The sequence below is a fragment of the Hemiscyllium ocellatum genome, chromosome 26 (genome assembly GCF_020745735.1).
Source record: "Hemiscyllium ocellatum isolate sHemOce1 chromosome 26, sHemOce1.pat.X.cur, whole genome shotgun sequence".
In the NCBI taxonomy this organism is placed as follows: domain Eukaryota; kingdom Metazoa; phylum Chordata; class Chondrichthyes; order Orectolobiformes; family Hemiscylliidae; genus Hemiscyllium; species Hemiscyllium ocellatum.
The window spans coordinates 381,348-407,331 of record NC_083426.1 but is presented as its reverse complement, the minus strand read 5'-3'; the positions used below and the strand labels follow the sequence as shown (position 1 = coordinate 407,331).

Here is a 25,984-nt window from a genome sequence, read left to right as displayed (position 1 = left end):
TTAACATTTCCCATCAAAGAAATTAAAACTAACAAAATGAAACACCAGTATCTGTCCATTTCAAAGATTAATTCTGCCTCTTTACCTCACTGTTCATCCACAGTTGGCTCATTGATTTAACATTGCACTAACCGGCAATCATGTCTCACCTTATCCAGCTCATCCTCCAGTTGACATGTGTCCAGCCCAAGTTCACTGAAATGATTTTCCTTTACGGTCTTTATGACACTGTACATCTCAGAATAATCAGAAGCTGTCAGATGTGAGAAGTTGATATGGGGTGGAATCAGATCATGGCTCAGTACTTTGGAATTCAGGTATCCAATAATCTTTTCAGAATTTCTGCCAACAAAAAAACCTCTTAAAAGTTGAAGAATGAAAGGTACAGACTGTACCTCATGTGTCAAACACAGAGCAGTAATGCTGCCAGCACAGTCAAGACCAATGTCCTACACTCAATACAATATCCAACCATTGGAAAGAGTGCAGTGGAGATTTACTAGGAAGTGGCCTGGGCTGGGGAGTTTTAGTTATGAAAAGGGACTGAGAAACCGGGGTTTCCTTGGAGCAGAGCGTACTCAGTGGGGGATATGACTGAGATGGATACAATTATGAGGGGCACAGATAGAGTAGACTGAAAGAAACTTTTCCCTTTTGCTGGGCAGATCAATGATCAGGGCCACATATATTGAGTAAGGGTCAAGAGGTAAGGCGTTTGATAAGGTTCCACATGGTAGGCTATTGCACAAAATACAGAGGCATGGGATTGAAGGTGATTTAACGGTTTGGATCAGAAATTGGCTTGCTGAAAGAAGACAGAGGATGGTGGTCGATGAGAAATGTTCATCCTGGAGTCCAGTTACTAGTGGTATCCTGCAAGGATCTGTTTTGGGGCCACTGCATTTGTCATTTTCATAAATGACCTGGATGAGAGTGTAGAAGGATGGGTTGGTAAATTTATGGATGACACCAAGGTTGGTGGAGTTGTGGGTAGTACTGAAGGATGTTGTAGGTTACAGAGAGACAGATAAGCTGAAGAGCTGGGCTGAGAGATGGCAAATGGGAGTTTAATGTGGAAAAGCATGAGGTGATTCACTATGAAAAGAATAACAGGAATGCAGATTACTGGGCTAATGGTAAGATTCTTAATCGTGTAGATGAGCAGAGAGATCTCGGCGCCCATGTACATCGATCCCTTAAAGTTGTCACCCAGGTTGTTAGGTATATGGTGTGTTAGCTTTTATTGGAAAAGGGATTGAGTTTCAGAACCATGAGATCATGCTGTAGCTGTACAAAACTCTGGTGCCGTCGCACTTGGAGTATTGCATATAGTCCTGGTCACCGCATTATAGGAAGGATGAGGAAGGTTTGGAAAAGGTTCAGAGGAGATTTACTACAATGTTGCCTGGTATAGAGGGAAGGTCTAATGAGGAAAGGTTGAGGGACGTGAGACTGTTTTTGTTAGAAAAAGGTGGAGAGGCGACTTAATTGAGACATAGAAGATAATCAGAGGATTAGATAGGGTGGACAGTGAGAGCCTTTTTCCTTGATTGGAGATGGCTAGCATGTGGGGACATAGCTTTAAATTGAGGGGTGATAGATATAGGACAGATGTCAGAAGGAGCTTCTTTACTCAGAGATGTAGGGGCATGGAACACCCTGCTTGCAACAGTAGCAGACTCTCCAACTTTTAAGAGTATTTAACTGGTCATTGTATAAACATATGAATAATAATGGAATAGTGTAGGGTAGATGGGCTTCAGATTGGTTCCACAGGTCGGTGCAACATCAAGGGCCGAAGGGCCTGTACTGCGCTGTGGTGTTCTGTGTAGGATTAGAAGGGATGTGTGGATAGTTTTCTTTACCATATGGTAGTGGTAATCTGGAACTCACTGCCAGTAAAGATAATAGAGGAAGAAACGCTCATAATGTTTAAGATGTATTTAGGTATCAAAGCATCCAAGGCTGAAAAATGGAATTTGAATAGCTAGGTGGTTGTTTTTGAACCAACATAGATTTGCTGGGCCCAAGGCATTTTCTGTGCTGTAGACCTCTTTGACTCTATGACACATGAACCACATTACAATTCGATCAATTTCATTATTTATTATAATTCGAGCAGATCCTAAAAGTGCAAACAATAAAACCTCAGAAGCCACTCTCCCATTAACCAAGAACACAACCCAAAACAAAAAAAATCAGGTGCTACACTCAACTCTTTAGCCAATGATGATTACTCTGCCATTCAGTTAGATCGAGTTATCGAAGTAGATAGGAGGTGGAAGTGCAGATCAGTCACGATCATTGAAATAAATCAAAGAAACAGGAAGTGTTGGAGAAACTTAAAGTTTGGCAGAATCTGTACAGAGGAAGATTATCTGGGGGATAAATTTGAATTATAGATCATGTGATTGCACTGAATGCTCAAAAGGCTGATTGGTCTACTTCTGCTCCAATTTCACACATTCATTGGACAACCTCCCCTCACCCCACGCCCCCCACATCCTCACCGCCAACCCCCCCACACCCTGCCCACCCGTCCCCCCAACACCCCTGCCCCACTACACCCCGCCCCCCCTACACCCCGGTCCCCCCTACACCCACCCCCCCCCCCCCCCCCCCCCAGTTGACAGGTGACCCAAAAAACATTTATAAAACAATGAGGGCCGTAGTTTGAGTTAATGATAGTTATCTTTTCTTTCGGATGGGGATTTCAAGACTGGGGACACATTTTTAAAGTGAGAGGAGAGAGATTTAAAAAAGACATGAAGGCAATTTTGTTTTACACAGAGGTTGTGAAGAAGTGGTGGATGTTGACACAATTACAACTTTTAAAAGACATTTGGATAGGTACATGAATAGGAAAGGTTTCTAGGGAATATGGTCAGGAGCAGGCAGGTGGGACTAGTTTGGGATTACATTCGGCATGGACTACTTGGCACAAAGGGTCTATTTCCTTGCTGTATGACTATGAACGCGAGAGCAAGTAGGACTTGAACTTGTGCCTCTTGTCTCAGAGGTAGGATACTACCATTATGCCACAAGAACTGTCTTCCTGTGCTTGTATTGTGAGTTTGCATCTTCCTTGTACAAGTATACTCGAGTCTCTCAGAACATTTTTAATTTCACACATTTTTTAAAAATTCTGTTTTTCTATTCTTAAGATCAAAGTGAATAACTTGACAGTTCCGCACATTATATTCCATCTGTTATTTTACTTCCCACCCACAATCTCTCTAGATCACTTTACAGCCTTTCTATATCCTTGCCACAGATTGCATTTCCCACCGAGCTTTGTACCATCACCAGATGTGATACCATTTCCTTTATAAAGACAGAACTGTTCTGAGGAAGGGTCACTCAACCCAAAAGATTAACTCTGCTTCCTCTGCACAGATGCTGCCAGACTTGCTGAGTTTTTCCCACAATTTCAGCTTTTGTTTCTGACTTACAGCATCCACAGTTCTTTTGGTTTTTATACAATTTCCTCTGTCTGCTCAGTCACTAATGTAGATTATAAGAGTAGCAAGGCACCAGCACTGTTCCTCATGGCAACCAGTGCTCATAGCCTACCAACTTGAAAATGTCTTGTTCATGGCCTCTCTCTGCTTTTTGTATGTTAATCAATTCTGTTTCCATGCTAACATATTCCCCTGAAGCCTGGTTTTGCCTGGTTAATATGGGAAGCATATATGATAATGACAATAGTGATGTCAAAATCTCTGGCACAGTCTGAGCTTCATGACAAACATCTAAATTGAATGTTAACTCACAAGCTCTCATGCGTTAATGTAATAATTATACAAAATCCAGGAGAAAGAAATTGAACACCCTTTTCAGAACATTGGAATGAAAATTGGCCTTTCTCCAATTTAGAACTTCAACTTTTAGATCTGGTCTATCCTTTTCCATCACTTTTAAAACGAATAGAATTATGGTCGCTGGCCCCAAAGTGCTCCCCCACTAACACATCAGTCACCTGCCCTGCCTTATTTCCCAAGAGTAGATCATGTTTAGCACCTTCTCTAATAGGTACATCCACATACTGAATCAGAAAATTGTTTTGTACACACTTAACAAATTCCTCTCCATTTAAACCTTTAACACTATGGCAGTCCCAGTCTATGTTCGGAAAGTTAAAATCCCCTACCATAACCACTCTATTATTCTTACAGATAGCTGAGATCTCCTTACAAGTTTGTTTCTCAATTTCCCTCTGACTATTGGGAGGTCTATAATACAATTCCAATAAGGTGATCATCCCTTTTTTATTTCACGGTTTCAGCCAAATAACTTCCCTGGATATATTCCCAGGAATATCCTCCCTAAGTACAGTAGTAATGCTATATCATAAACACCACCCCCTCTCCTCTCGCCCCCTTTTCTATACTTCCTGTAGCATTTGTATCCTGGAACATTAAGCTGCCAGTCCTGCCCATCCCTGAGCCATGTTTCCGTAATTGCTATGATATCCCAGTCCCATGTTCCTAACCATGCCCTGAGTTCATCTGCCTTCCCTATTAGGCCCCTTGCACTGAAATAAATGCAGTTTAATTTATTAGTCCTACCTTGTCCCTGCCTGCCCTGACTGTTTGACTCACTTCTCTTCTCAGCTGTACCCATCTCAGATCGATCTCTTTCCTCACTACCTCCCTGGGTCCCAACACCTCCCCCCCACCCCTCCCCTCCACCTTACTAGTTTAAATCCTCCCGAGCAGTTCTAGCAAATTTCCTTGCCAGTATATTAGTCCCCTTCCAATTTAGGTGCAATCCGTCCTTCTTGTTCAGGTCACTTCTACCCCAAAAGAGTTTCCAATGATCCAATAATGTGAATCCTTCTCCCATACACCAGCTCCTCAGCCATGCATTCATCTGCTGCATCCTCCTATTCCTGCCCTCACTAGCTCGTAGCACTGGGAGTAATCCAGATATTACTACCCTTGAAGACCTCCTTTTTAAATTTCTGCCTAACTCTCTGTAATCTCCCTTCAGAATCTCAACCTTTTCCCTTCCTATGTCGTTGGTTCCAATGTGGACAATGACCTCCTGCTGGCCTCTCTCCCCCGTGAGAACATTCTGCACCCTCTCTGAGACATCCTTGATCCTGGCACCAGGGGAAGAACACACCATTCTGCTTTTTCTCTGCTGGCCACAGAAACATCTGTCTGTACCTCTAACTATAGAATCCCCTAACACAATTGATCTCTTGGAAGTCGACATACCCCTCGTTGCATTAGGGCCAGTCTCAATACCAGAAACTTGACTGTTCGTGCTACGTTCCCCTGAGAACCCATCGCCCCTTACATTTTCCAAAACAGCATACCTGTTTGAAATGGGTAAATCCACAAAAGACACCTGCACGAGCTACCTTCCTCTCTTACCCTTCCTGGAGTTAACCCATCTATGTGACTGTATCTGAGACTTTCCCCCCTTCCTGTCCCCGAACCAGAGGACACTGTTTAAAAATAAGGGGTAGGCCATTTAGAACAGAGTTGAGGAGAACATCTTCACCCAGAGAGTGGTGGGTGTGTGGAATGCTCTGCCCCAGAAGGCTGTGGAGGCCAAGTCTCTGGATACTTTCAAGAAAGAGTTGGATAGCCCTCATAAGGATAGTGGAATCAAGGGTTATGGGGATAACGCAGGAACAGGATACTGATTGAGGATGATCAGCCATGATCATAATGAATGGTGGCGCTGGCTCAAAGGGCAGAATGGCCTACTCCTGCACCTATTGTCTAATAACTGCCATCCATCACATACTGCTGCTGTTGCAAGTTCCTCATCGCTTTTATTTGTCTCTCCAACCGATCCACTCGATCTGATAAGATTCGCATCCAACAGCATTTATGGCAGATATAATCCGCAGTATCCCTTAAACTCTCTTTATGTTGCCTCCCAGGTGCAAGGGTACGTGATGTCTCTGATCGTGTTTTCCGGGTTCTTAAGGGGGAGGGGGAGCAGCCCCAGATCGTGGTCCATGTTGGCACCAACGATATAGGTAGGAAGAGGGGTGAGGATGTCAGGCAGGCTTTCAGGGAGCTAGGTTGGAAGCTCAGAGTTAGAACAAACAGAGTTGTTGTCTCTGGTTTGTTACCCGTGCCACGTGATAGAGAGTCGAGGAACAGGGAGAGAGAGCAGTTAAACGCGTGGCTACAGGGATGGTGCAGGAGGGAGGGATTCTGGTTTCTGGACAACTGGGGTTCTTTCTGGGGAAGGTGGGACCTCTATAAAAAGGATGGTCTACACCTGAACCTGAGGGGCACCAGTATCCTTGGGGGGACGTTTGCTAGTGCTCTTTGGGAGGGTTTAAACTAACTCCGCCGGGGCATGGGAACCTGGACTGTAGCTTTAGGGTACAGGACCTTGAGTGTAGGGAGGTTATGAACAAGGCAGCAATCTCGAAGGAGGGTGCCTGTAAACAGGAAGGTGGCTTGAAGTGTGTGTACTTCAATGCCAGAAGTATAAGAAATAAGGTAGGTGAACTTGCAGCGTGGGTTGGTACCTGGGACTTCGATGTTGTGGCCATTACAGAGACGTGGGTAGAACAGGGACAAGAATGGCTGTTGCAGGTTCCAGGGTTTAAATGTTTTAGTAGGGTCAGACATGGGGGTAAAAGAGGGGGAGGTGTGGCATTACTTGTCAAGGATAGTATTACAGCGGTGGAAAGGACGATGGAGGAAGACTTGCCATCTGAGGTAGTTTGTGCTGAGGTTAGAAATAGGAAAGGTGAGGTCACCCTGTTAGGTGTTTTCTACAGGCTTCCTAATAGTCCGAGAGAAGTAGAGGATAGTATTGCGAGGATGATTCAGGAGAAGAGTGAAAGTAGCAGGGTGGTTGTTATGGGGGACTTTAACTTCCCAGATATTGACTGGGAAAGCTATAGCTCGAGGTCGTTAGATGGGTTGGTGTTTGTCCAATGTGTGCAGGAGGGTTTCCTGACACAATATGTAGACAGGCCAACAAGAGGTGAGGCTATACTGGATTTGGTTCTAGGTAATGAACCAGGCCAGGTGTTTGACTTGGAGGTAGGTGAGCACTTCGGGGACAGTGACCACAACTCGGTGACTTTTACTTTAGTGATGGAGAGGGATAAGTGTGCACTGCAGGGCAAGAGTTATAGCTGGGGGCAGGGAAATTATGATGCGGTGAGGCATGACTTAGGATGTGTGGATTGGAAAAACAGGCTTCAAGAGAAGAATACTAATGATATGTGGAGATTGTTCAAGGAACAGCTACTGAGTGTCCTTGATAAGTATGTACCAGTCAGGCATGGAGTTAAGGGTCTTGTGAAGGAGCCGTGGTTTAATAAGGAATTGGAATCCCTTGTGAAAGGGAAGAAGGCGGCATATGTAAAGATGAGGCGTGAAGGTTCAGTTGGGGTGATTGAGAGTTATAAGGTAGCCAGGAAGGATCTAAAGAGAGAGCTAAGAGCAGCGAGAAGGGGACATGAAAAGTCCTTAGCTGATAGGATTAGGGAAAATCCAAAGGCTTTCTATAGGTTTTTTTTTAGATTAGATTACTTACAATGTGGAAACAGGCCTTTCGGCCCAACAAGTCCACACCCACCCGCCGAAGCGCAACCCACCATTTACCCCTTAACTAACACTACGGGCAATTTAGCATGGCCAATTCACCTGACCTGCACATCTTTGGACTATGGGAGGAAACCGGAGCACCCGGAGGAAACCCACGCAGACACGGGGAGAACGTGCAAACTCCACACAGTCGCCTGAGTCGGGAATTGAACCCGGGTCTCAGGCGCTGTGAGGCAGCAGTGCTAACCACTGTGCCACCGTGCCGTCCAGGTATGTCAGGAATAAAAGGATGACTAGGGTAGGTATCGGTCCAGTCAAGGATAGTAGTGGGAAGTTGTGCGTGGAGGCGGAGGAGATTGGAGAGACACTAAATCAATACTTTTCATCAGTATTCACTCAGGAACAGGACACTGTTGCTGGTGTGAATATTGAGTCACAAGTGATTAGAATGGATGGCATTGAAGTATGTAGGGAAGAGGTCTGGGGAATACTGGAAAGGATGAAAATAGATAAGTCTCCTGGGCCTGATGGCATTTATCCTAGGATCCTCTGGGAAGCTAGGGAGGAGATAGCAGAGCCATTGGCCTGGATTTTTATGTTGTCATTGTCAACGGGAATAGTACCAGAAGACTGGAGGATGGCGAATGTGGTCCCCTTGTTCAAGAAGGGGAGTAGGGATAGCCCTAGTAACTATAGGCCAGTGAGTCTGACTTCTGTGGTGGGCAAAGTCTTAGAGAGAATTGTAAGGGATAAGATTTATGAACATCTGGATAGGAATAACGTGATCAAGGATAGTCAGCATGGTTTTGTGAAGGGCAGGTCGTGCCTCACAAACCTTATTGAGTTCTTTGAGCAGGTGACTAAGGAGGTGGACGAGGGTAAAGCAGTAGATGTTGTGTATATGGATTTTAGTAAGGCGTTCGATAAGGTACCCCATGGTAGGCTAATGCAAAAACTACGGAGGTATGGCATTGAGGGTGCATTAGAGGTTTGGATTAGGAATTGGCTGGCTGGAAGGAGACAGAGGGTAGTAGTTGACGGTATAGGTTCATCTTGGAGTGCAGTTACTAGCGGTGTACCTCAAGGATCTGTTTTGGGACCATTGCTTTTTGTTATCTTTATAAATGATCTAGAGGAGGGGCTTGAAAGCTGGGTGAGTAAGTTTGCGGATGACACAAAAGTCGGTGGAGTTGTGGATAGTGAGGAAGGATGTGGCAGGTTACAGCGGGATATAGACAAGTTGCAAAGCTGGGCAGAAAGGTGGCAAATGGAATTCAATGTAGCTAAGTGTGAAGTCATTCACTTTGGTAGGAGTAACAAGAAGATGGATTACTGAGCTAATGGTAGGCTACTTGGTAGTGTGGATGAGCAGAGGGATCTTGGTGTCCATGTACACAGATCTCTGAAAGTTGCCACCCAGGTAAATAGTGCTGTGAGGAAGGCATATGGTGTACTGGGCTTTATTGGCAGAGGAATTGAGTTCCGGAGTCCTGAGGTCATGTTGCAGTTGTATAAGACTCTGGTGCGGCCTCATCTGGAGTATTGTGTGCAGTTTTGGTCGCCATACTATAGGAAGGATGTGGAGGCATTGGAACGAGTGCAGAGGAGGTTTACCAGGATGTTGCCTGGTATGGTAGGAAAATCGTATGAGGAAAGACAGAGGCACTTGGGGCTGTTCTCATTGGAGAAAAGAAGGTTTAGGGGAGATTTGATAGAGGTGTACAAGATGATTAGGGGTTTAGATAGGGTAGACACTGAGAACCTTTTACCGCTAATGGAGTCAGCTGTTACAAGGGGACACAGCTTTAAATTAAGGGGTGGAAGGTATAGGACAGATGTTAGGGGTAGATTCTTTACACAGCGGGTTGTGAGTTCATGGAATGCCCTGCCAGTAGCAGTGGTGAACTCTCCCTCTTTATGGTCTTTTAAGCAGGCATTGGATAGGCATTTGGAAGTTATTGGGCTAGTGTAGGTTAGGTAGGATTCGGTCAGCGCAACATTGAGGGCCGAAGGGCCTGTACTGCGCTGTATTTTTCTATGTTCTATGTTCTATAAACTCCCACATCTGACAAGAAGTACATATTACTGCAAAGGCCATTTTTGCTCCTTCACAATTTACAGACCCAGAAAATGAGGTGTCAGTGGGGGAGCACTTTGGGGCCATCCACCATAATTCTATTTGTTTTAAAATAGTGATGGAAAAGGATAGACTGGATCTAAAAGTTGAAGTTCGAAATTGGAGAAAGGCCAATTTTGACGGTATTAGGCAAGAACTTTTAGAAGCTGATTGGAGGCAGATGTTCGCAAGTAAAGGAACGGCTGGAAAATGGGAAGCCTTCAAAAATGAGATAACAAGAATCCAGAGAAAGTATATTCCTGTCAGAATGAAAGGGAAGGCTGGTAGGTATAGGGAATGCTGGATGACTAAAGAAATCCAGGGTTTGGTTAAGGAAAAGAAGGAAGCAAAAGAAGGTATAGACAGGATAGATCGAGTGAATCCTTAGAAGAGTATAAAGGAAGTAGGAGTATTCTTAAGAGGGAAATCAGGAGGGCAAAACGGGGACATGAGATAGCTTTGGAAAACAGAATTAAGGAGAATCCAAAGGGTTTTTACAAATATATTAAGGACAAAAGGGTAACTAGGGAGAGAATAGGGCCCCTCGAAGATCAGCAAGGCGGCCTTTGCGTGGAGCTGCAGAAAATGGGGGAGATACTAAATGAATATTTTGCATCAGTATTTACTATGGAAAAGGATATGGAAGATATAGACTGTAGGGAAATAGATGGTGACATTTTGCAAAATGTCCAGATTACAGAGGAGGAAGTGCTGGATATCTTGAAACGGGTAAAGATGGATAAATCCCCAGGATCTGATCAGGTGTACCCAAGAACTCTGTGGGAAGCTAGAGAAGTGATTGCTGGGCCTCTTGCTGAGATATTTGTTTCATCAGTAGTCACAGGTGAGGTGCTGGAAGACTGGAGGTTGGCAAATGTGGTGCCACTGTTTAAGAAGGGTGGTAAAGACAAGCCAAGGAACTATAGACCGGTGAGCTTTACCTCACTAGTGGGCAAGTTGTTGGAGGGAATCCTGAGGGACAGGATGTACATGTATTTGGATAGGCAAGGATAGATTCAGGATAGTCAACATGGCTTTGTGCATAGGAAATCATGTCTCACAAACTTGATTGAGTTTTTTGAAGAAGTAACAAGGAAGATTGATGAGGGCAGAGCAGTAGATGTGACCTATATGGACTTCAGTAAGGTGTTCGACAAGGTTCCCAATGGGAGACTGATTAGCAAGATTAGATCTCATGGAATACAGGGAGAACTAGCCATTTGGATACAGAACTGGCTCAAAGGTAGAAGACAGACGGTGGTGGTGGAGGGCTGTTTTTCAGACTGGTGCCCTGTGACCAGTGGAGTGCCACAAGGATCGGTGCTGGGCCCTCTACTTTTTGTCATTTACATAAATTATTTGGATGCAAGAATAAGAGATACAGTTAGTAGGTTTGCAGATGACACCAAAATTGGAGGTGTAGTGGATAACAAAGAGGATTACCTCAGATTACAACAGGATCTGGACCAGATGGGCCAATGGACTGAGAAGTGGCAGATGGAGTTTAATTCAGATAAATGCGAGATGGAAAAGCAAATCTTAGCAGGACTTATACACTTAATGGTAAGGTCCTAGGGAGTGTTGTTGAACAAAGAGACCTTGGAGTGCAGGTTCACAGCTCCTTGAAAGTTGGAATCGCAGGTAGATAGGATAGTGAAGAAGTCATTTGGTATGCTTTCCTTTATTGGTCAGAGTATTGAGTACAGGAGTTGGGAGGTCATGTTGTGGCTGTACAGGACATTGGTTAGGGCACTGTTAGAATATTACGTGCAATTCTGGTCTCCTTCCTATCGGAAAGATGTTATGAAATTTGAAAGGGTTCAGAAAAGACTTACAAGGATGTTGCCAGGGTTGGAGATCTGAGCTACAGTGAGAGGCTGAACAGGCTGGGGCTGTTTTCCATACAGCGTCGGAGGCTGAGGGGTGACTGTTTAGAGGTTTACAAAATTATGAGGGGCATGGATAGGATAAGTAGACAAAGTCTTTTTCCTGGGGTTGGGGAGTCCAGAACTAGAGGACATAGGCTTAGGGTGAGAGGGGAAAGGTATAAAAGAGACCTAAGGGGCAATATTTTCACGCAGAGGATGGTACGTGTATGGAATGAGTTGCCAGAGGATGTGGTGGAGGCTGGTACAATTGCAACATTTAAGAGGCATTTGGATTGGTATATGAATAGGAAGGGTTTGGAGGGATATGGGCCGGGTACTGGCATGTGGGACTAGATTGGGGTGGGATATCTGGTCGGCATGGACAGGTAGGACCGAATGGTCTGTTTCCATGCTGTACATCTCTATGACTCTATGACCCCATTTGGGTAAAAACATGCCACTTGACACAAAAGGCTCATCCTTCATTGGTTGATGATGGTCAAATCCACCAACATCTTATGACATTTGGGTAATTTGATTCCTTTTTTGTATAACTCACCATCAATAGCTTGCAAAGGTCTCTATCAGTATTTATAGAATGGTCATTAATAATTCTAAAGAAATGAAGTGCAGTCACACACAGTGTCAAGAGAAACTCAAGTCCCATTGTGCCTGATGTAGGGTTGCTTAACCTCAATCAGTCGGAACACTTCCTATACCAACAAACATCTGGGAATTCTCAATGAGCACAGCTGTGTTTACTCTGTTCCACACAGTAACCCAACTATTCCGATACCACGGTTCACAATCATATCTTTGAGCACACTCCCTGACCTCACTCCTTATATCAACATCATTAAGTAGTGCTCATGGAAATAAAGCATTTCATTGTGTGATTCATAGATCACACAATGATCATCATCACTGCTCTGGGTTTCATTCTATTTTTCTATACACAGATTATTCAATAAACATCTGACAAACGTACGTTATGACGCATTTCTCATTCATCACATTAGCTTTGAATCCGAGGACTGCGAACACCACAAGTGTTGCCAAAACAGAGGTGAAGAAATTGATAAAAGCAACAAGGGCTGCATCAAAATGACAGTTGTTATCTTTCTTGTTGTAACTTGAGAATGCGATGACTCCTCCAAACCCGAGTCCAAGAGCAAAGAATACTTGTGTAGCAGCTTCCCTCCATACCTGAGCTTCCATCATCTTCTCCAACTATAAAACAACAAAAAGAGAGAGCTGTATGCAAAAACAAGTTAGACAAGCTGGAGGTTGGAAGAACACAACAAGCCAAGCAGCATCATCAGGTGGAGAAGACAATGCTAGGGGTGTAACCTTCTTCAAGAACAAAAATAAGCCAGTCTCATTGTCATGGTGCGAGACAGGGTCTGGGGTCAGGGCAGGGGACAGGGCCTGAAGTCAGGGTGGGGGACGAGGGATAGGGCTTGGGTCACATCAAAGTTTCAGATGTGACTGGCAGTTGGAACCGGGTTAACTGATCTCAGTAAGATGGCAGTTTTAACTTTACAATCAGATAAAGAAGGAAGGAAATGATAATTGTCAGCCTGAAGCCCATTTAATGCGGTATGTAGATAATATTTATATACCACACGTGGAAGTTGCTTTCAGATAGTGACTGAATTCATCAAACAATAAACAATTAGGAATATATCAATTACACACAACATATGTAAAAAGACTAAAAAATAATCAATCCAACTGGCTCCCACATCAGGGTCAAATTCAACAGCCAATTCCGAAGAGAGCATAATCGAGTGGTTCTTATTCTTTAATTAAATTTCCAGGTTGAAACCCCTTTGTTTGTTCCTACCTACAAAAATTAATACAATTTCTTTTTTGAAGAATCAATTTTACTAAAAGCAGAAATTTTGAGAAATTTATTCATAAGCTGTGGGCCTCACCAGCTGGGACAGCATTTACTGCCCATCTTAACTGGCCTTGAGATGGGGTGTGGTGAGCTGCTTCTTGAATACAGCTCCATGGCTCAATAATAGACATCAGAAGGCAGTTATGAATAACCACATTACTGCGGCTCTGGAATCACATGTAGGCCAAGCCAGCTGTGGGTGGAATCAGTAAATCAGATAGTTTTTTAGAACAATTTGATAATTTCTATGTCCCCATTGTGAATGCAGACTTTTAATTCAAGATTATTTAATTGAATTTAAATTCCTGTGGTTATTTGACAAAATTTGAACACATTTCTTGAGCATGAATTCACTCTGTATTATATAATTCAGTCACATGATCTCTCTGCAGCTGTACCTTAGCAAAGAACAATTCAAGGAATGGAAAAGCTGGTTCTTAAAATTAAAATTAAGTTAAAACATAACAAACTAAAAGATTTTCCTCTCCTGTCGAGGCTAACGGAATTGACTTGTCCAGAAGTCCCTATCAAACAGCTCAGTCTGCTCCACTGCACCCTGCTCCAGCCAGCTGCACCCATTTGACTGACAGACTGTGCTGCTAGACATTCAGTACCTTAGGAGTGAACATGTGAAGAATTCCATCAATCGAGCCTCTGAGAAGCAGACTTCGAACCAGGAAGCAAATCAGAACGACATATGGAAACAGAGAACTGAAATACATCACCTGAAAAGAGTACAAACAAATATATGGAATCATATTCCTCTATTGAATATAAGTTTGTTATTAATTTTATAGCAACTTGAACTAAGCTTTCTACTTTAGTACTGAGTGGGCAATCAGATAAGTGGAGTATGGATGCTGGGGCAGTTGCTTGCTCCTCCTGCAGAATGTGGCAGGTGGGAGACATGGCACACTCTCCGCTGGCTACATCTGCGGGAAGTGCATCCAACTCCAGCTCCTTGAAAATCGTGTTAGGGAATTGGAGCTGGAGCTGGATGAACTACGGATCATTCGGGAGGCTGAGGGGGTAATTGAGAGGAGTTACTGGGAGTTGGTCACTCCTAAGGCTCAGGACAAGGATAGATGGGTTACAGTTAGGGGGAGGAAAGGGGACAGACAGACAGTGCAGAGATCCCCTGTGGACATTCCCCTCAGCAATAAGTACACCGTTTTGGATACTGCTGGGGTGGGATGACCTACCAGAGGAAAGCCATAGCAGTCAGTTCCTCTGGCACTGAGCCTGACACTGTGGCAAAGAAGGGAAGGGGGCAGAATAGAAAAGTACTCGTGGTAGGGGACTCGATAGTTAAGGGAATCGACAGGAGATTTTGTGGTCAGGATTGGGATTCCCAGAAGGTATATCGCCTCCCTGGCGCCAGGGTCCGGGACATCTCCGATCGGGTGTATAAGGTTCTAAAAGGGGAGGGCGAACAGCCAGAAATCGTGTTTCATATTGTCACCAATGATATAGCCAGGAAAAGGATCGAGGATATAAACAGTGATTTCAGGGAGTTAGGATGGAAGCTGCAGAGCAGGACGAACAGAGTAATGTTCACTAGTTTACTACCGGTGCCACGAGATAGCGAGGCGAGGAACAGGGAGCGGGCGCAGCTTAATACGTGACTGCGCAGCTGGTGTAGGAGGGAGGGCTTCAGATATGTAGATAATTGGGATGCCTTCTGGGAAAGGTGGGACCTGTACAGGAAGGACGGGTTGCATCTGAACTGGAAGGGGACCAATGTCCTGGGTGGAAGGTTTGCTCGAGTAGTTCGAGACGGTTTAAACCAGTACGGCAGGGGGTGGGAACTTGAGCTGTATACCGGAGGTGAGAGTTGATGCAGGTGAGGCAACAGCAAGAGGTAGACCAGCTAGTGGGAAGGATTTTCCTGGGAAGGAACCAAGGGATCAATTAAAGTGTGTTTGCTTTAACGCAAGGAGTATCAGGAATAAAAGTGATGAACTTAGAGCATGGATCAGTACCTGGTGCTATGATGTGGTGGCCATAACAGAGACATGGGTTTCTCAGGGGCAGGAATGGTTGCTGGATGTTCCAGGGTTTAGAGCATTTAAAAAGAATAGTGAGGGGGGGAAAAAGAGGAGGGGGGTGTAGCACTACTAATCAGAGAGGGTATCACAGCTACAGAAGCTTCCATTGTCGAGGAAGATCTGCCTACCGAGTCAGTATGGGTGGAAATTAGGAACAGCAAGGGAGCAGTCACCTCGTTAGGGGTTTACTACAGGCCCCCCAATAGCAGCAGGGAGATGGAAGAAAGCATAGGTCGGCAGATTTTGGAAAAGTGTGGACGTAATAGGGTTGTTTTAATGGGTGACTTTAACTTTCCCAATATTGATTGGAACCTCCTTCGAGCAGAAGATTTGAATGGAGCTGTTTTTGTAAGGTGTGTTCAGGAGGGTTTCCTAACTCAGTACGTTAACAGGGCGACGAGGGGAGAGGCTATTGTAGACTTGGTGCTCGGAAATGAGCCGGGGCAGGTATCAGATCTTGTGGTGGGAGAGCATTTTGGTGATAGTGACCACAACTGCCTCACATTCTACATAGCTATGGAGAAGGAGAGGATTAGGCAAAATGGGAGGATATTTAATTGGGGAAGAGGAAACTATGATGCGATTAGACATGAGTTAGGAAGCATGGATTGGGAGCAATTGTTCCATGGTAAAGACACTATAGGCATGTGGAGACTGTTTAAGGAACAGCTGTTGCAAGTGATGAATAAATATGTCCCTCTGAGACAGGCAAGAAGTGGATGACGAGAGCGGTGGAGCTTCTCGTCAAAAGGAAAAACGTAGCTTACATAAGCTGGAAGAAGCTAGGGTCAAGCTCGGCTCTAGAGGATCACAGGCAGGCGAGGAAGGACCTCAAAAATGGTCTGAGGAGAGCCAGGAGGGGGCAGGAGAAAGGCTTGGCAGGACGGATTAGGGAGAACACAAAGGCATTTTACACTTATGTGAGGAATAAAAGAATGGTTAAAGAAAGAGTAGGGCCGATCAGGGATAGCATAGGGAATTTGTGTGTGGAGTCTGAGGAGGTAGGGGAAGCCCTAACTGAGGTTTTTGCTTCTGTCTTTACGAAAGAAACAAATTTTGTAGTGAATGAAACCTTTGAAGAGCAGGTGTGCATGCTGGAATGGATAGAGATAGAGGAAACTGATGTGCTGAAAATTTTGTCAAACATTAAAATTGTCAAGTTGCCAGGCCCAGACCAGATTTGTCCTCGGCTGCTTTGAGAAACGAGAAATGCAATTGCTTCGCCACTTGCGAAGATCTTTGCATCCTCGCTCTCCACTGGAGTCGTATCTGAGGACTGGAGAGAGACAAATGTAATTCCTCTCTTCAAGAAAGGAAATAGGGAAATCCCCAGCAATTACAGACCAGTAAGTCTCACATCTGTCGTCTGCAAGGTGTTAGAAAGGATTCTGAGGGTTAGGATTTATGACCATCTGGAAGAGATGGCTTGATTAAATGCAGTCAACACGGCTTTGTGAGGGGTAGGTCATGCCTCACAAACCTTATCGAGTTCTTTGAGGATGTGACTAGAAAAGTTGATGAGAGTCAAGCTGTGGATGTGGTGTATATGGACTTCAGCAAGGCATTTGATAAGGTTCCCCACGGTAGGCTCATTCAGAAGGTCAGGAGGAATGGGATACAGGGGAACCTAGCTGTCTGGATACAGAATTGGCTGGCCAACAGAAGACAGCGAGTGGTAGTAGAAGGAAAATATTCTGCCTGGAAGTCTGTGGTGAGTGGTGTTCCACGGGGCTCTGTCCTTGGGCCTCTACTGTTTGTAATTTTTATTAACGACTTGGATGAGGGGATTGAAGGATGGATCAGCAAGTTTGCAGATGACACAAAGGTTGGAGGTGTCGTTGACAGTATAGAGGGCTGTTGTATGCTGCAGCGGGACATTGACAGGATGCAGAGATGGGCTGAGGGTGGCAGATGGAGTTCAACCTGGATAAATGCGAGGTGATGCATTTTGGAAGGTCGAATTTGAGAGCTGAGTACAGGATTAAGGATAGGATTCTTGGCAGTGTGGAGGAACAGAGGGATCTTGGTGTGCAGGTACATAGATCCCTTAAAATGGTCACCCAAGTGGACAGGGTGTTTTGGCTTTCATTAACAGGGGATTGAGTTTAAGAGATGTGAGATCTTGTTGCAGCTCTATAAAACTTTGGTTAGACCGCACTTGGAATACTGTGTCCAGTTCTGGTCGCCCTATTCTAGGAAAGATGTGGATGCTTTGGAGAGGGTTCAGAGGAGGTTTACCAGGATGCTGCCTGGACTGGAGGGCTTATCTTATGAAGAGAGGTTCACTGAGCTCGGACTTTTTTCATTGGAGAAAAGGAGGAGGAGAGGGGACCTAATTGAGGTATACAAGATAATGAGAGGCATAGATAGAGTCAATAGCCAGAGACTATTTCCCAGGGCAGAAATGACTAACACGAGGGGTCATAGTTTTAAGCTGATTGGAGGAAAGTATGGCAGGGATGTCAGAGGCAGGTTCTTTACACAGAGAGTTGTGAGAGCATGGAATGCGTTGCCAGCAGCAGTTGTGGAAGCAAGGTCATTGGGGTCATTTAAGAGACTACTGGACATGCATATGGTCACAGAAATTTGAGAGTGCATACATGAGGATCAGTGGTCGGCACAACATCGTGGGCTGAAGGGCCTGTACTGCGCTGTACTGTTCTATGTTCTATATCTAATGAGTGGCAAGAGTTATTATCTTGACAACTGAAAACCAGTGCAGGCATTATCAAATCAGTGAATTAATTGTTGATTTTACCAACTTTCAGCATTTTACTGCTGTACACAATAAAATTCCTTCCATACTATCACATCAAACATTCCCAGAACAAATACAACGGTGAGTTCAACACAGCAAAGCTCCCTCTATGCAGTTTCCCTGAAACTGATGGTCTTACCTTACCAGATGACTGGATACCTTTGATCGTACACAATCCTACAAGGAACCAAGCTGATAGGAGACACAGAGTCATCTTCCAGTTCAGACCTCCTCCTTCATTGATGTTATTGGCAATGTTCAGAGTGTCTCTGTACCAGAAGTAGGTAGTAGCTGAACTCTTTTCACATTCCGGTTCCACAACTAGAGTGAGAGACATATCCACAGTCAGTGCAATCACCAACTTCATTGTCAATGTTAATGTGACTTACTTCATCCAGCAACATCCAGACATTGGATCACAGGACTGTGCTGGAGGAAGTGTTTCTGGAAACATGGAACACCAGTGTCTGTTTGACACAAGGGAATCCAAACTGAGGGAAAAGACATTGAGCGTGGAACCAATGGAGTGGGGTGTGATGAAAAGAGACTCAATGGGGCATAGCGTAGTTTGATCAGAAATGACCTTGTTGGAGGGCGAGTCACCCCAGTTTCAGTTTGTCTGGTTAGTGTTGCATAACAAATCCAATATGTCAGAGAATGTTCATTGTCTGAGAAACTCTGACCTGTTTATTCATTAACTGTATTTTTTTCAATTCTCATTAGATGACTGATTGACACAAATGTTTCCTATTCTTATTTTAGTATTGTTGGAAAACAAATTATGACTTTTACACATTTTTACCTCAAGCAAGCTGTTCCATTGGCTTAAGCTAAACAAGTGAAGGAGAGCAAAGACTTGACCTTGAATCACAACATTGACAGGAGGGAGTACTGAGGAAACACAAATAACAAGCCTCAGAATTGAATATTTTACTTACTGGTAACACTACCATTGGTGATAAGAGGACACTCGCTCCATGGGAGGGGAGACTGGAATGATTTAAAAAAATAAAAAATACTCCAGCCAATGATAACATTGTAATAAAGTCCAACAAAGAAACAGACCTAGGGAGAGACAACAGAGAGTTCAGTCTGAATGATGGTCACAGCAGCAAGAATACAGGAAGGGAGGAGAATGAGGGAGACAGGATAATTAGGAAAAGGAGAAGGGGACTGAGGAAAGCAGAAGGGAGATCAGGACAGGTTGATCGAAGACATTGGGTTGGGGATCGGTAGGTGAGAAGGATGTGGAGAAAGAGGAGAAGTGGGAATTGGAGGAGACAGAGGGGAGTACAAAGAGATGCAGGTAAGGAATGCCATTATGAGCATTTCTCATTTCATGCCTGCATCAGATCAGGAACAATCATTGATTTGTTACAGTGCAGAAGTACTTTATAAAGTTCCGACAGAGTCACTGGACCTGAAACATTAACTCTGATTTCTCTTCACAGATGCTGTCAGACCTGCTGAGCTTTTCCAGCAACTTCTGTTTTTTCTTCAGAATAACTTCAGTTTGTCAAACAGCCCAGTGTGAGGATTGGGATACCGAAAGCTAGAACATTGCCACAATGGCAACAGTTTAACCAGTCTCAGGCTGGGTGAACAATAATGGGCAAAATGGACTGAACAGACCTAGTCCAGTACAGTAGCAGCACAACAACTCACCATTACTAAAAATGAAACAATATAATGACTGAATTAAATTGAAACATTTCCCCTGGAGTTGTCAGTCAGATTAGGTGCTTGACAAAAAGAAATCAAGGCCTTGTAAATTAAGATTTCTGCTTCCACTAAACAAATAGGTGCTGGATCGAGTACTGACGATAAAAAACATTTTGTAACACAGATATTTCTCAATTTAAAATTCTGAGGGCTTACATTTGCAAAAAAACTAAGATGGTGACAAATTTGAAACAGCCACAAAGTTAATTTTAAAGTGTTTGAAAATATTTTTGCCCAGAGGAACTCTCTCAGGCAAACTGGAGCTGATTCAGATTATGGAAATTTACTGAGAAATTTAAATGGTGATCTGAATTGAAGAAACATTCCAGAATATCATAGGCAGTGAGTGAAAGCGTGGGGTTAGACTGGTACAGGTAACAAGAAACAGTTGGATCAGACTCAGACTGACAGAAGCATGAGTCAGGACCTTGGAATTGCAGTTCAAATTACATAGAACATAGAATATTACAGCACAGTACAGGCCCTTCGACCTTCGATGTTGCGCCCACCTGTCATACCAATCTGAAGCACATCCCACCTACACTATTCCATGTACATCCATATGCTTGTCCAATGACGACTTAAACGTACTTAAAGTTGGTGAATCTACTGCCGTTGCAGGCAAAGCATTCCATACCCTTACTACTCTCTGAGTAAAGAAACTACCTCTGACATCTGTCCTATATCTATCACTCCTCAGTTTAAAGCTATGCCCCCTTGTGCTCGCCGTCACCATACTTGGAAAAAGGCCCTCCCTGTCCACCCTATCTAACCCTCTGATTATCTTCTATGTCTCTATTAAGTCACCTCTTAAACCTTGTCTCCAACGAAAACAGCCTCAAGTCCCTCAGCCTTTCCTCGTAAGACCTTCCCTCCATACCAGGCAACATCCTAGTAAATCTCCTCTGCACCCTTTCCAAAGCTTCCACATCTTCTTATAATGTGGTGACCAGAACTGTACACAGAGTTTTGTACAGCTGTAGCATAACCTCATGGTTCCGGAACTCGATCCTTTCTATTAATAAAAGCTAAAACACTGTATGCCTTCTTAACAACTCTGTCAACCTGGGGGGCAACTTTCAAGGATCTGTGTACATGGACACCGAGATCTCTCTGCTCATCTACACTACCAAAAATCTTACCATTAGCCCAGTACTTTGCATTCCGGTTACTCCGACCAAAGTGAATCACCTCACACTTACAAAATGGTACAGCATACAATGCAAATCAGTCCATCAAGCCAATATTGGTACTTTCAAAAATCTATACAACTAGCCCGACTCCCCTGTAAATCTTTCTACTTTAAGTGTTTATCCAATTCTCTTTTCAAAGTTAGCACTAATTCTGCTTCTATTACCCCTTCAGGCAATACATTTCAAATCAATGTGCTGCATCAAAAAACTCATCTTTCTTTTGGTTCATTTCCAAATTGGAAAGGGAATATAAAACTCAGCACAGGACAACATCTGGAGTACTGTATACAATAACGGATCCCTTATTTGAAAAAAAAATCCTTGCTTAGAAACAGTTCAAAAAAGTTTCACTCAAATTAATCCTGGGATGAAGGGATCATCTTGGAAAGAAATGTAGGAAAACATTTGAAACATACAAGATATTAAAGGGACTTGACAAGGTAGCTACCAGGAGAGTCTTTCCCCTTACCAAGGAGAGTACAATTAGGAAAAAAAAACTGTTTAAGAATAAGAGGGCCCTCTTGTAAAATGCAAATAAGACATTTTTTCTCTCAGAAGCTGGTTGGTCTACGGAATTGTGAAAGATTAGGCATTCTCTCATCTTCTTCCTTGGGACCCTCCAACCACACGGATCAAAGTAGATTTCACCAGTTTCTCCATTTCACCTTCTCTCAACTTATCCCAGATCAAACCTTTCAACTCGCACCGTCCTCCTGAACTGTCCCACCTGCCCACCTTCCTTCCCACCTATCTGCTCCACCCTTCTCTCCAACCTATCACTATCACCTCCATCTACCTATCGTATTCCCTGCTACTTCCACCCTCGCCACGCCACCACTCCCCCCACCACCCCCCCCCCCCCCCCCCCCCACCCCCCCACCCCGGGCTACCCCCTCATTCCTGATGAAGGGCTTATGCCAAATCAGTGACTCTCCTGCTCCTTGGATGCTGCCTGGCCGACTATGCTTTTCCAGCACCACACTCTTCGACTGGCATTGAATGATGGAGCAGGCTTGAGAGGCCTACTTCTCCTCCTATGTCCTATCATCCTGTATTCAAGCAAATGAAATGTGCGGTCTCTGGTTGCTGATTCTCCTAACCATTCAAACAGACTCTCTCCATTTATCCTATTAAAAGCCATCGTGATTTTTAACATCTTTAAGTCTCCTCTTAATCTGCTTGGCTTTAAAAAGAACAATCCTAGTTTCTCCAGCCTCTTGACATAACTTGATGAGATGTATCCAGGCTGCGATGGGAGGCAAGGGAGAAGATTGCTGCAGCGCTGGCAGAAATAGCGAATACTTTGCTGACTGGCAGATCGATAATGCGGTTCCTTTGGTCAAGGTGGGCTGCAGGATAGGCCAGGTAATTTCAGACCAGTTAGTCTATACATCACCGGGAGGGAAATTATTGGAAAAAAATCTGAGCAACACGATTAATCAATCCTGTCTGGTTTGCAAAAGGGAGAAGATTTTCTCTAACTTAATTGAGTTTTTTGAAATAGTGACAAAATACATTGATGAGGTAAGTGTTGTTGACATGATATATAAAGACTTCAGTAAGGCCTTTCACAATCCCACACGGAAAGCTGGTCCGAAATGTAACAGTCCATGGAATCCAAGGCAAATTGGGAAACTGGATCTAAAACTGACTTGTAAACACTGGGCAAATGTATTGGTGGAGGGGTACCTTTGTGATCAGAAGACTGTGACCAGCAGTGTACCACAGAAATTATTGCTGGGACCCTTGTTGTTTATTTTATATATTAACGACTTGAATACGAATGTAAAAGTTTGCAGATGACCAAAATTGGTGCGTGTTGATGGTGCAGAGGATAGTCTCAGGCTACAGTCTGATATTGATCACACAGTCAATTGAACAGAGCAATGGTAGATGAAATTTAATCCTGATAAGTGTGAGATGATGCATTTTGGGAGGTCTAATAAGGGAAGGACATACACAATGAATAAGCCTCTGGAGAGTACTGAGGAATAAAGGCATCTTGGGTGTACAAATTCATAGATCCCTGAAGGTGACAGTACAGGTGGACAGGGTGAAGGCAGCATACAGGATACTTGACTTCGTCAGCTAGGATATGGAGCAAGGAAGTCTTGTTACACCTTTATAAAACATTGGTTAGGCCCAAGGTAGAATACTGTGTGCAGTTCTGGTCACCACACGGATTGGACAAATGTGATTACACTGAAGAAGGTGCAGAGGAGATTCGTGAAAAGTCTTAGTTATGAGGAGAGGCTGGATAAGTTCGGTTTATTTTCCTTGGAGCAGAGGTGGCAGTAGGGAGAATCTTATTGAGATGTATAAATCTCTTCCTGATGGCAAATACAACTAAGACCAGACAGACATAAGTTGAGATGTAAGTGGTTTTGAGGAAAGAAACCTTTCACCCAGAGGGTTGTAGAAATATGGAACATGCTGCCTGAGGGGGCAGTTGAGGCAGGTACTTTTGCAATATTTAAGGAGCATCTGGATGAGCACCTAAAATGCCAGGGCCCAGTAGGCTATAGAGCAAGTGCAGACAAATGAAAGTAGTTTAGTTTGGTGTTTATTGATTGACAGGCCTGTTTCTATGCTGTATGACTCTAAGTCCTTCATCGCTGGAAACATTTTAGTAAAACCACTCCTTAACTCCAAAAGTCTTGACGTTCTTTCTAAAGTACAATTAGTCTACAATTAGTCACAAGGCTCCAGATGAGGTCTAAAATGTAATTTTTAAATGTTAAACATGATTTCCTTCTCTTTAATCTCAATGCCTTTATTTATAAAAGTCAAATCAGATCTACAGTTTTAACAGCTTCTCAACATTCAGCGATGGTACTCACAATGCAACTTGCAAATCCAATGCCGCCCAGCCTGGGGCATATGTAGTTCCAGACACCAATACTCCCACGTCTTATTCTTTGGCCCACTGCAAGTTCCAGGAAAAACAGGGGAATTCCAATGATAAGGAGCAGGATGAAATAGGGAACAAGATAAGCACCTGCAAATAAGACAGATCTTTAGCATGAATTAAAATAATTTGACAGGATCACACAGTCTGTAATATTCAGACAACGTGTTCTCAGACTGATGCGTGAAATCTCTGCTCCTTGCAGTTTGCTTTGTGTTTGAAGGGCAACTGCAGTCAAGGTTAAGCTGATGCTGTCTTCAAAATCTCAAACAGAAGGCTTATCTGCTTTTCACATAACAGAAATTGACACCAATTCCATGTCCCCTTCTGTCGTATCTTTTTGCAACTTCTCCTCACTGATATCAATTTTCTGCAATATAGCCAAGTCTTGTTTCATCCTGCTCCCCAGACCCCTGACCAAGAAACTGTTCCTGATCCCAAAATCCTGATTCTGAAACCATTCCAATCACCCCATCGTTCTTCCAATGCTAGATCTAAACCCCATCCCTAATCTGAACCCTGATCTTAACTCTAATGCTCAAAACTGATGCCTGACAAAGCCCTCAGTGTTCTGTTCAAAACCCCAACCCAAACACATGCCCTGATCCAGCTACAGTCCCCCTCCTGGAGCCCACTACCAACTCTATAACCGGTCTGGCCTCTTGCTCTTGTCAACCTTGACATGTCTCTTGACTTTAATTGCTGCTGCAGACAGTAATGAACCAGCAGGACACAGAATATAAATCTTCACAGCTTGGTTGCCCAGCTGTCACGCTTCTCAAAAAATCTTATTTTAAAGCAAGAAATCAAAATCTCGAGGTTGAATGTGTGACAACCATGAATAGTTTGGTTTTATCAAATTTTAAGGTATTGGAATTCATTCAACTTGCATTGAGAAGGCATCTTTAACATTGTTAACACAGGAAAATTATCAAAGTATGAATCATACCACATAAGGATATCAGTTCAGGGCAAACTCTTGCTCAAGGAGGCTAGTTTTAAGGAGTTTCTTACAGACTCAGAGAGAAGGACACAAGCGCTTAGGGAGGGAATTTTAAAGATCTGGTGAAGGACAATGAAAGATATGGCCACTACTGATGGAGTGCTTCAAACTGGGGAGGTTCAAGAGGGCAGAAATGCAGAGGTTGGAGTGTGAAGAAGATTACAGAGATAGAGAATGGGGAAGCCACAACGGGATTTGAGAACAAGATGAGAATTTTTAAAAGTTGAGGCAGTGCTTGACCAAGAGCTAATGTGGTCAGCAGTTAAGGGGCAGGGCTTGGTGCAAATTCAGATACATGCAGAATAGTTGAAGGCTAGATTAAGTTTAGCTAGGAGGGAATGTGTACACTCAGCCTCCAAGAATCACAGCTCAGAATAAACAAAACAAAACCTTTCAGGTTATGAGCTGAGAAATCTGCAAGTTGAACAATGCAATGGAAATGAAAATAGACACCATTGCTGATAAGAGATTAGCTATGATAAATGCTGGGTAATGGGGATAGGGTCGTGGAATGGGTCTATATGGGATGTTCTTCAGAGGATCAGTGCAGACTTGACTGACCAATTGTAGAGATTTTATTTTTCCAGAAATTTCTTCAGCCAGAGGATGATGGATCAGTGGAACTCATTGCTGCAGAAGACTGTTGAGGTCAAGTCATTAAATATACTTAAGACAGAAATAGGCTCTTGATCAGCGAGGCGATCAAGGGATCCGGGGAGAGGGTGAGAGAATAGCGTTGAGAAACATATCAGCCATGATCAAATGGTGGAGCAGATCCAATGGGCTGAATGGCCTAATTCTGTTCCAATACCTTTATAGTCTATGGTTTTATGGTAATCATAAGTCTACTTGAAATAAAAAGTACTCACCAGCCACCCACTTTTTGTTATAGATCACAGAATGGTACAGCGCAGCACAGGCCCTTCAGCC

The 25,984-nt window shown here is 43.8% G+C and overlaps 1 protein-coding gene across 1 annotated transcript in view; it reads right to left on the bottom strand.

Annotated features, from left to right (window-relative positions):
* The window catches only part of slc6a17 (solute carrier family 6 member 17), a 105,276-nt gene that overhangs the window by 11,003 nt on the left and 68,289 nt on the right, over positions 1-25,984 (bottom strand). Inside the window, exons 3-8 of the mRNA XM_060845035.1 lie at positions 23,984-24,141; positions 19,167-19,293; positions 18,368-18,549; positions 14,037-14,147; positions 12,508-12,749; positions 150-342 (exon numbers count right to left, since the gene is read on the bottom strand). Coding sequence (XP_060701018.1) covers positions 150-342; positions 12,508-12,749; positions 14,037-14,147; positions 18,368-18,549; positions 19,167-19,293; positions 23,984-24,141 — 1,013 coding nt within the window. The remainder of the gene's footprint in view (positions 1-149; positions 343-12,507; positions 12,750-14,036; positions 14,148-18,367; positions 18,550-19,166; positions 19,294-23,983; positions 24,142-25,984) is intronic.